The sequence below is a fragment of the Habropoda laboriosa genome, unplaced genomic scaffold (genome assembly GCF_001263275.1).
Source record: "Habropoda laboriosa isolate 0110345459 unplaced genomic scaffold, ASM126327v1 scaffold23, whole genome shotgun sequence".
In the NCBI taxonomy this organism is placed as follows: Eukaryota; Metazoa; Arthropoda; class Insecta; order Hymenoptera; family Apidae; genus Habropoda; species Habropoda laboriosa.
The window spans coordinates 1,039,501-1,048,984 of record NW_017100140.1 but is presented as its reverse complement, the minus strand read 5'-3'; the positions used below and the strand labels follow the sequence as shown (position 1 = coordinate 1,048,984).

Genomic DNA, 9,484 nt, shown 5'->3' with positions numbered 1-9,484 from the left:
AAAAATGTTCCTCAAAGGTACAACACAATAAAAGAGTCCCTCAAAGACACAAAACAATGAAAGAATTCCTCAAAGATACAACACAATAAGAGAGTTCCTCAGATATACAACGCAAGAAAAGCGTTGCTCAATAGTACAACACAATACAAGAGTTCTTCAAAGACACAACACAATAAAAGGGTTCCTCAAAAGTACAACTTAATAAAAGAATTCCTCAAAGATACAACACGAGAAAAGTGTTCCTCAAAGATACAACACAATGAAAGAGTTCCTCAAAGGCACAACAAAATAAAGCAATTCCTCAAAGATATAACACAAGAAAAGAGTCCCTCAAAGACACAACACAATGAAAGAATTCCTCAAAGATACAACACAATAAAAGAGTCCCTCAAAGATACAACGAAATAAAGCAATTCCTCAATGATACAACACAATAAGAGTGTTCCTCAAAGATACAACACAATAAAAGAGTCCCTCAAAGATACAACACAATAAAAGAGTCCCTCAAAGATACAACACAATAAAATTGTTCCTCAAAGACACAACACAATGAAAGAATTCCTCACAAATATAGCACAATGAAAGAATTCCTCAAAGATACAACACAAGAAAACTGTTCCTCAAAGGAACAACGCAATGATAGAGTTCCTCAAAGATACAACACAATGTAGTTCCTCAAACAACACAATACTCAACTCAACGACTCCAACTACCAATTAACTCACGCACTCATCCTCCACACTATACATTCTCACAAGCAAAATATCTTCGAAACCTCAAAATCGTGCCATAATACCCTTTTCTTTCACACCCTAATCTCAGTCACTCCATCCAAACATTCCCACGAAATTCCTCATTCCCTCAAATCTACCACTTCTTACACGTCAACGTAACACCACCAAGGATCAACCATCCAGCTCATCAAACACCTGAAATCCCAGAAAATCAAAGATCGCCAACCTCACAGATTCCGTCCACTTTTTAATCACTCAAACATCAACAACAACAGCGTAACTGTTAAACTACGATTAACAGGGAAGAGGTGCGCACGTCAAACAAATGCTGATCGATCGAAATTCGCCTAGTCCCTTCAGCTTAAGGTCGCAACAATCTGACGTGACGACGTTACCTAGTGAATTTGTAACTTCGTCCTCGAAATCCCGGTTACCGCAGCGCACCACGCGAACTTCCGGCCCAGTCCGCTATTCGAGAGAGCGAGAGAGAGAGAGAGAGAGAGAATTCGGGGCGTGTGGAGATGCAGGCGAAACAGGAAGGGTTGGACGAAGTTATTATTACCATAATTTTCGGCTAAATGCACTGCGCAACTCGCCGCCGGTAAATTCGGCGTCGATGTTTGCTCGTGTACGAGAGAGGCAACGAACAGCCACGGATTACTCGCTCGTGTCGAGCCCTCTAAAACGATTGCGTTGCATTTGCTCGGAAGTCGCTTCGTTATTTCTAATGGATCCACGGATTCCAACTGGATCGAAGAGGCGGCCTTCTCTAATTGCTGCGACACGAGCTTTAAACGAGGAGATGGACGGAACTGGACAGACTTTGCTCGTGGTTTCGACACGGTTTCAACGGGGCTGTTAGGTACTCTCGCGATTTTTGCAATTTCCTTTTTCCCTTCGGTTAGCGGAGGTCCTTTGGTTTCCCCTTTTTCAACGTCGCTTGAAATTCATTAGGATCGTGTGGAATGTGGAATATAAAAATTAGAAAGAGTACACATATATCCGCAATTAAAAGGGGAAAGAATCTTCTTTGCAAAATCATGAAACACTTGTCTTAGCTCGTGTAAAATGTGGAATATGAAAATTAATTTGAAAACAGAGAGTACACATATATCCATAATTAAAAAGGGAAACAATGCTCTTTATAAAATTGTGAAACACTTGCCTTATAATTGTGAGAAGAAATGTATAAGGGAGGAATTGTAGCAGTAAGTAAATCATGGTTCGAAACACGAGAGATAAGGACTTGAGAATTGTTAAGAAAAAAAAAAGGGGGGGATATGAATTATGGATTTGTCGATGAAGGGACAGGGTCGTAGTTTATTTGTCTTCCTTAACCTGAGACACATGCGTGAAGGCGGACTTCTACGCGAACATGGACACCTTCCTGTGCAACTTAACGGACCTCACGTACAAAATGCTGGGCTTAACGGTGATATATGTACCTCGAGAGGGTAGCAACCTCAGCGACGAGGCCAGCGCCGATAAGGAGTTGGTCAAGAGGCTAGAGGGTGTGGTGGCCCACTGGACCACCCAAATTAGGATTGCCTTGTCCGACCAGGAACAAGCAACTCCCAATGAATTGTTGTGTCTCCAGGATGAATACGACTTTTGGCTTTATCGCCGTTAGTAATTCAATTATTACTTTCCACAGTCAGAGTTCAATTCGAATTTGCACTTCAATTTGAATTCCAATTTAAATATACGAATTTGATTACCTGAATTTAAGTATTCGAATTTTGAAAATTTGAACTTCAATCTTGAATAAGTTTAATTTGATTGGCTGAATTCGAATTTTAGAATTTGAATAGTTCGACTTCGATTTGCTAAATTCAAATCTTTAAATTTTAGAATTTCAATACTTGGCTGAATTGAAATTTTCCAATTTGAATAGTTAGAGTTTGATTGACTCAGTTCAAATTTGAATAGTCGAAAATCGACTGAATTCAAATTTTCAAATTTCCTTGACAGAATTGAAATGAAAAAGTTTGAATATTTAAATTTGAATATCTAGAATTTGTTTGGCTGAATTTAAGTTGCGAATAGTTCGAATTTGAATTTGGGAGAGGGCTCTCCTTTCAAACACTCTAACAAAACCCTCCTCCGTCATATCAGATGACAATCTCTGCGGTTTACACTACCAGCTCCAGAACCAGACGGTGAAAAGGATAGCAGACTTCCTCTTCTCGACTCACTCGACCTACGTCCGTCAATTTCTAGCCTTAAAGGACGAGATCGAGCACGGTGTGAAGGAAGCTAGATCGAACATCGACTTCCTTCGTATCCTCGTCGATCCTTCCAAGGACCTCGATAAATGCACCGAGCTATCGGCCATCGAAGAACACCTGATGGATATCGTGCACCTGTTCAGAACTATCTGGCTGAATTCACCTTACTACAACTGTCACGAGAGGATCGAGAACCTTTTCAAGGCTCTCAGCAACCAGATAATCATTCTCTGTCGGAATTACGTCGACTTGAACAAGTTATTCACCGGGAACAGTCAGAAATTCATGGAAAAATTCTACGAATGCATAGACGCTTGCGAGAATTACAAAGAATTGTACGACAAGGTAAACAATTCTCATCGATGTTTCTTCTATTTGCTCGAAAATGTTCCTTCTATCCGGTTCTCCTTTCTTCCACGGGGTATTACCGTAGTTTTGCCGGGAGAGTTTGAAATTTCACGCCGATATCGCATACAGATTCACTCGCCGGTCGGTGCATTAAGGGACTATTAAACGACGTGTGCAGAGTTACTTTAGATACTTAGGAAAGAGCCGTTAGGCAAAGTGAGGAGTTCCCGCGTTAAGCGGAAGTCACGGTAATTGTACCCTCCCTTTTCGCCGGTTCACAATGATCCCGGTGAACGCGGGAACACGCTCACGGACCCTGTTAAAATAATATTCGCCCCGGAGAGAGAGAGAGAGAGAGAGAGAGTGGCGTTCGTCGGACCTGCAATTAATCTTATCCACGTTTAATCGCGGCGAATCGTTGCAGAGGGATACAAACACAGGTGAAAATCTTTCGATCGACCGACTATTTTGGCACACTTTTCCGGAGAAACTTTCGAGAACCAAACATTTTCCTTGGAAACGAGAAAAAAATTTGAACATTTATGAACGTTTTTATTTTCCTTCTTTGAGGTCTGAAAAATGAAAAAATTGAAAATGAGCATTTTGGGGTCAATTTTTATCTACGCGCAAATTTGTGAAACTTTGGGAAAGCGAGGGCTGCGAATCTTCACGAATTTGTTTACTTTCATTTCCTCGAGAACTTTGAATTCTGGAAAGGTTTATTTCGATTCAAATTTAAACTGAAATATGCGTCCTTTTTTCTCACAAAAAATTGAACACGCTAGAGATTTCAAACGTGCGTGATTAAAAATTGCAGAAAATTCGATATCTTCCTGTAACATCATTATTTCTCATTTTTAACGCAACCTTGATTAAGAATTACGAAAGCTCACCTCGCGAATATTAGGGGACAATTTGGCGACAAAGGTAACACGTGTTCGAAAATAATTCTTCAACGGAGGATTAGCGTTTCATCCCCTTGAACGAGGGTGGCTTGTTGTTTCTGGGTCGATTATGGAACGGGGTCAAGTTTTCGCGTTAAGCGGAACTCGCAATAACCCCGACTTAGGCGTTTCCCGCGGGGTTAGATAAGCGTGGCCAGGGGTGAGAGCCACGGAACCGTGCACAGTGTCATGGTGACTATGGCTGGGGAGTATGGGGTGCGTTGTTCGGGATCAAAGGGGATGAATTACGGGGTCTTTTGATTCTTGCGCCAGAAAATCCTGACAATTGTATTATAAACCACGCATCGAGGGTGAAATAGAGTCCCTCGAGTAAAGTGTTTACGATTAATTTAACCCTTTCGTTTCTCAATTATTTAACCGTTGCAGAAAATACTTATACGTGATAAATGAGAAGTTAATAGGAACGCTTTGACATTTTTTTCAATTGTGCTCATTTAACAACGTTTGGAAACAATGAAAGGATAATGCAGTCTCGTGAGACTTTAAATGCATATACTCAACTAAATTTTAAGTACAAACTGCAAAATGTAGACAAAATATTTTTTTCTAAGTTAAATACATTTAATTAACATTTATCTCGAATATTTTATGACGATTACGTAGTAAAAAACATAGCCACTGTCAAATTTTCAATTTGAATATTTGAATTGAATTGGTTCAACTCAAATTTTGAATAGTTTCAATGTTACTGACTGAATTCAGTTTCTGAATATTTCGAATTTTATTTACTGAATTGAAATTTTGAATAGTTTGAATTTGATTGGCTCGATTCAGATTGTGAATAGTTTGGATTTGATATGCTTTCAAATTTCGAATGTGGATAAAACGCGAACGAAAGTGTTGGAAACATTAAAGCGAGGAGGAACGTCACGAAATTTCCTTCAAGATACTCTTTCTCTGAAATGGACAAATATTTACACAGAAGATATTAATATCTCTCTCACACTCGTCAACTCGAAATCACCACCACCCTTTACAGAAACATTTAAAAAACGGCAAAAGAACCTAATATTACGTGATCGGCTAGGAGAATGTTAAACTTAAGCCGTGCTCCACCTTGGTCGCCACGGGGCGCGACAAACGTGGATAATTAATTGCTCGAATATTTTGTTTGCTCCGGGAGGGAATCTTCAATTAATTTTCGCTCGAAAACTGGACCATGATGAACGAACTCCGAACGAGGGACACACACACACACACACACAGAGGGGTGGGTATGATTATATTTGCCCGGGAACAAATTGAACCAGTTCCTCCTCTCTCTCTCTCTCTCCCTTTTTCCTCTCTTTTTTTTCATCCGTCGGAAAATTACCCTGAACGTTACGGGGAAAATTCGAACCGCGGAAATGGCGTTCGATATACGAACCGGGGCCGCTTTTGAACGCGTGCAATTTCCCGCCGGAATATTTTATTATTTTCGAGAAGCAATCCACCGTTGGAAAAATGAAAAAAAAAAAACCCTCCGCCGCTCTAAATAGCCCGGCTGTAATTGACCGTTAACAAGGTAAAGGAAATAATTCGCGGAGCGTGCAATAATTCAACGCACAAATCGATTCGTGACACTTTAATTCTTCACCGTCCACCCCTTAAACGAGCACACACACAAACACGCACACAGTTTCTCCGTTCCTTTGTGCAAAACGAATCCCGACCCAGTTCGTTACAAACGACCGCTAAAACCGTGAACGGGGGGGAGGGAAAGAAAGGAAGAGAAAAACAATATAACGAACAATTCTAGTGCTCGTCAAGCATGGAAATAATATTGGAATAACATTTTCCATATATTCTCCTATTGTTTATGAAACGCTCGGAAACAATCGAATCCAGTCTCTCCTTCGAAAACGAATCTCTCTCTTTTTCCATCCCCTCGAATAATTGCTCGTCGACAATCGAGACGACACAGAGAAAAAAGCACAAAGAGAGGAAGAAGAAACAATAGAAGGGAACATGAAAAACGGAAAAAAACGTGAAAAGAAAATGTCACCCCCTCTCTCTCGCTATTTCACTCTGTGTCGTTGACAAGATACGAAATGACATTTCGTAACGATATCAAGCATGCACTCGTGACGCTTCGAAATTGAACCATCCTGTAGAGAGGCCGCGTGGGAATCGAGAGGTTGATGTTTCCACGAGGGTGCAAAACACAGAAAACAAAAAGAACACAGAAATTCACACACACGCACTCGGCGCAAACGTCGCGGAAGGGAGGGGCGGAATCAGTTTTGTTTAACGTAGCCTATTTGATATGGACGGAAGGAGGAGGAGGCCTCGTTGATATACAAACGCGAAACACGAGGGAAACCAGAAGCGAACTATGACGTTTTAAGCGTTCGTTTACACATGACAAACGGGGAATGAAAATGTGTAAACCGTCGAATGGAACATGGCTCGATGAACGTGGACGATAATATGGAATAAAATGGAGGAGAGTGTGCGTGTGTAATAGGGACTTATTTATCCGCTTTAAGTCTGGCGAACAGATCGATTTTAACCGGATATTAAACGCTCGCGTGCCATCGTGCAATATAAATTTTCGCGAAACAGACTGTTTTCAACGGTGACGACCATCACACCGCACACACCCAGCTATACGTTATTTGCTTTTCAGATAGCACACGCCCACAATAGCCTGACGAACGTACCGTGGGATTTAAACAGGGACAATATATTCCAGCATATTGATATTTTCATCGGCAGGTGCTACGACATGATTGAGATCTGCCAGGCGATGATGGATTTTGCCAGGTAATCATTGCGACCCCTCACCGTTACGATTCCTTTCGGAGTTAAGGATATCCACGGGTGGACGGGATTTTTTGACACGGGAATGTCGGTTTTTTTCGTGATTTTTTGGGTGGATAGTGTGTTAATTTGAGAGATGTTGAGGAACTGGCGAGTGATTAATTTCTGGGGAAATGTTTGCAAATTGTAACGTGAAAAGGAACGAATCTTTTGCCGAATTAAACGTTAAATGTTGAGAAATTTCTGGAGTTAAAATTTCAGGGATAACAGTTTCCAAATTACATGAAAAGGGACAAATTTTTGGTACAGTAAAGTATTAAATTTGGGGAAAATTGGAGAATTGATAAATTATAAATTTCTGGAGTAAAAGCTTTTAAATTGTAACATGAATAGTGATAAATTTTTTATAGCATTAAGTATTAAATTTGTGAAAAACTGATCAATTTCTGGAGTAATGTTTCTAAATTACAATCAGGAAAGTGAGAAATTTTTGCAAGAATGAAATACTAAATATTGGTAAATTCCTGGGATAGAAGTTTCCAAATTACAACCAGAAAAGTGACCATTTTTTTGTACTTTGTGAAAAATTGAAGAATTGATAAATTAGAAATTTCTGGAGAAAAAGTTTCTACGTTACACGAAGAATGACAAACTTTCTGTAGAATAAAATATCAAATTTGTGAAAAATTTTTGGAGTAAAAATTTCCAGGATAAAAGTTTCCAAATTGCAGCCCATGAAAGTGAGAAATATTTCCTGGAACGAAATACGAAATGTGTGAAAAATTGAAAAATCGATAAAGGACAAATTTCCAGGATGAAATTTCGCGAATTACGACATAAAGCATGATTGTGATTGGGTTGAATAGAATGGACGAAACAGCGTTGTCCAGTAAGCCGATGTTCGGCGGAACGAAGGGAGAGGAACGTGAGAGAGTGTGTCAGAAGATCGAGAGACTGTTCCACGAGGCTTTGGAGAAGATCGAGCAGAACTCTTCGAAGATCTTCGACGTTCATCACAGCACGTGGCACGACGAAATGTTTGCCTTTCGTAACGAGATGAAGGATCTAGAGGTTATCATCGAGAACCTGGTCGCGTCGGTTTTCGTGAACCTGAACAACGTGCAAGAAGGTGTCGAAGATCTTCAGGCATTCTATTCTTACATGAATCGCGAGAAGCTGAAGGTTCTCTTCGATGCTAAGACCGCTGAAGTGAGATATTTTTCTTCTACGAGCTACCAATTTCTTTTTTGTAGTTTCGGTATTAAACGAAAAGGTTTAGGTATTTCTAATAAATGTACCAAATTGTTCATTCGAAAAGTTAACAATTTCGAAAATGAATCTCTTAGAAGTCACTGCTTTGCTAAATTACCAAATTTCACGATATCACGATCGTTAACCCTTTGAATTAGAACAACGAGTCAGGTTCGTGGCACAGAATATCGTCAGGATGCGACAGAAAAAGTTTCATTAGTACCAAAAATTAATTTTAATTGCAGCTTTCGTTTTAATTTATGAAATTGAAGATCACCAAATGTAATTAATCTGTAATACTAAGCTTTTCTTACCTAATACAGTGTTAACACAGTAAATAGCTGATGTATAGTCACTGAAAGAAATCATGAGTCAAAGTGTTAAATATACCAAACTTCCTATTTGACAAGCCAGCAGTTGCAAAAGTGAATCACTTCTTCACTCGAATTACCAAATTTCGCGGTAAATCGTCAAATACGCTAAGTTTCCTAAGTGTCCATAGAGACATAGAGATTTCATATTTTTCTCCATTTTCCATATTAAACAATCACCCAATATACTCAAAATATACCAAATCACTCACTCTACAAGCCGCCAATTCCAAAACTGAATCTCTTCGAAACAAAATCACTGCATCGCACAAATTGCCAAATTTCCCCTTATCACGATCCTCAAATACACCAAACTTCTATCAATTTCCACGACAAAACCTAGAAAAAAAAGAAACAGAAAATTTCCGTCACCTCGCAGATATGGAAACTATTCGGCGACGATATCCAGCAGACGAAGCAAGAGGTGCTGGACGAAAGGGAGGAGTATCTTTCGATAACACCGTATTATGCAGGCAGGGCGTTGAACCTTCTGCTGAAAGGTGCTCGTCTGCAATCAACAAGGGAGGTGCTCGAGCAGGCCATGTGGATGCCCTATTGCAGCCTTAGCGAGGACCTCTACTATCAGCACGATCTCCTAAAGAAATCGATCGGAGATCTCGTCGCCGACATCCACAGTAGATGGATACACGAGGTCGGTGAAAATCCCCGTGCACGGTTAGATCGTTTCCTCATGAGACGCTCCGACCCAAAGTCCGGCCTCCTCGAATGCAACATCGACCCGAATATTTTGAAAGTTTGCCGCGAAACAGGCTTCTGGATCGCGCTTAAGTTCACCATACCGGTTCACATACAGATCGTCTACGACAAGTGGGAGAGCCTTTATT

General features: G+C 40.2%; 1 protein-coding gene across 1 annotated transcript in view; it reads left to right on the top strand.

Moving 5' to 3' along the window:
* The first annotated feature begins 2,151 nt into the window (after positions 1 to 2,151).
* LOC108580029 (dynein heavy chain 2, axonemal) overlaps positions 2,152 to 9,484 on the top strand; it is a 61,110-nt gene continuing 53,777 nt past the window's right edge. The window contains 5 exon segments of the mRNA XM_017943689.1: positions 2,152 to 2,359; positions 2,850 to 3,307; positions 6,884 to 7,020; positions 7,884 to 8,226; positions 9,019 to 9,481. Coding sequence (XP_017799178.1) covers positions 2,152 to 2,359; positions 2,850 to 3,307; positions 6,884 to 7,020; positions 7,884 to 8,226; positions 9,019 to 9,481 — 1,609 coding nt within the window.